This window comes from Metopolophium dirhodum, chromosome 3 (assembly GCF_019925205.1).
Source record: "Metopolophium dirhodum isolate CAU chromosome 3, ASM1992520v1, whole genome shotgun sequence".
In the NCBI taxonomy this organism is placed as follows: domain Eukaryota; kingdom Metazoa; phylum Arthropoda; class Insecta; order Hemiptera; family Aphididae; genus Metopolophium; species Metopolophium dirhodum.
The window spans coordinates 16,137,270-16,139,382 of NC_083562.1; the positions used below are offsets into that span (position 1 = coordinate 16,137,270).

Here is a 2,113-nt window from a genome sequence, read left to right on the forward strand (position 1 = left end):
AACAATTTCATCGGATAGGTAAGCCATAAATCGTGGCATAGCGCTGGGCCAGCATCATTTTGTCCGGAGCAATATCTACAAAAATGACATCCCAATTATTAGAAGCTAATAATATAGGTACTTAATATTTATTATAATATAATATAACATTAAACTCATTATACCCAGTTATTACGATTAAGTAGAAATAATATTTTTCAAATAATATTACAGTGTCTTTGTCGAACAGTCAGCTGTACGAAGTTTCCGCTGTGCCACAAAACGGGTCGATGCCGGTCGCTGAACATGGGAAGTCCTCAAGTCCACCCAGCATCGTATTGATGAATCAACAATACATCTTACGGTACTTGTTTGTTATCGCACCGCCAGTACACCGTAAAAAATTTATCGCCCCGCCACTCTTGTTTGTTATCGCCCCTCCATAAATAAAAAAAAATATTTCAATATATAATATTATTTTATTTTATTTTAATAGTTTTAAATATATAAATGTATAGTATAAAGTTTAAATTAAAAAATGTATAGTTATAATGGAGGCCAGAATTCGGAAATATCTTTGAGGATAGTTTCAAATGCGTCTTGTTCTCCGAGACGTGTTCTCCACATAAACTCTGCCAAATATGATTCTAGAAAATTTCTGTTAGTTCCACGACGCTTTTTATTGCCCCATTTAGCAGAACCCCACAACCTCTCAATATGTTGGGTGTGAGCCCCTGTGTCCGGATCGACAAAATTGTAGGTGTGGTTTACAGTATTATGTTTGAATCCCACTTGCTGCAAATTATTGTAAGCTTTCCAACAATCTGACAAAATTATTGAGCCTGGTCTTATATATTTTTGTATTATAGGTAACAATGTTTTCTCCGATCGATCTGGTACACTGATTATAAAACACGCTTTAGTGTCCCGACATATTCCACCAAAAATCCATTGCTGTGGCAGAATACGCCCAGCATTATTTTTTCTACGCACAAATAAACTTTCATCTATTTCAACAAAAAGACCGGGACCACCAATTTCTTTATTTTGATTATTTTCAAGCTTCCATACACATACCTCACGTAGATAATTACTCCAATCAACCACAGCATTTTGTCCCATATTTAGTTCACGTTTACAAAATGTTACTGAAGACATTTCTCGGGCCCAGTAGTATATGAAATGGACAATTGTGTGTATTGGTAGTCTAGAACCAGTTAGCCAATTATTAATTCTCAAACCTTTTTCCTTTCGGCAACTTCTTTTCTGACATCGCCATCGCGATCCCTTGATGGACATTATATGGCCATTTTCACACACTTCACTAACTTTGATTATATTATGTTGTTGTAAAAAGCTAATTCCAGTATCACGGTTTGAAACAATTGTAAGTAATTTAGTAAAATTCATTTTAACGTATAAATCGAATTTTTCATTATAGTAGGTAATAAGTAAATTAAATAGTAAACTAAAGCCAGCAACGAACTAATATCCTATATCATAAAAATGATAAAATGTAGTTTACTCATTTTCTAAAATAGATCACACACGATTAGCAATAGCGATAAATTTTATGCGATGTACTGGAGGGGCGATAACAAACAAGAGTGGCGGGGCGATAAATTTTATACGGTGTACTGGCGGGGCGATACAAACAAGTACCCATCTTACATCTTACATTGTAATGATATGCTCACACACCATTATAATAAACTAAAATTTTACAGAATAATAAACAACGGCCAGGCTGTCGCTTGTAGAAATCGGTCGCATCAAATAAAACCATTGACAACGACAACTAAGAATTCGACACACACTCATAACAATATTACGTAGGATGTGTGTGACCTTGTTTTATGCTGACGCCAAAGAATAATCTAGTTCCCAGGCCCACAATAAGTTAGTGACAAAGCCACCCACCACTCTCTGGTCAGCATCCTCGCGTCCGTCCCTTAAACCAGTGCATGAGCACCAACCACCAGAGTAACACCCTCTCAAGTACAAAAAGAAACCGATTTCAACGAGCGACAACTGGACTCCTTATGCGAGCAATAATCAGTGCGTTCTTTATTTAAATTTGTGTATTTGAAGTATTACTTTGTTTTATCTAAAACCTAAAACTCCTACAATATTA

The 2,113-nt window shown here is 35.6% G+C and overlaps 1 protein-coding gene across 1 annotated transcript; it reads right to left on the reverse strand.

Annotated features, from left to right (window-relative positions):
* Positions 1-525: 525 nt before the first annotated feature.
* LOC132940567 (uncharacterized) lies at positions 526-1,389 on the reverse strand. The gene has a single exon (XM_061008298.1). The coding sequence runs from the start codon at positions 1,387-1,389 to the stop codon at positions 526-528; it is 864 nt and encodes a 287-aa protein (XP_060864281.1).
* Positions 1,390-2,113: the final 724 nt, after the last annotated feature.

Bases quoted from the DNA above. Each gene is read 5' to 3' on its own strand.
- LOC132940567 (XM_061008298.1), bottom strand. From the start codon at position 1,389: ATGAATTTTACTAAATTACTTACAATTGTTTCAAACCGTGATACTGGA.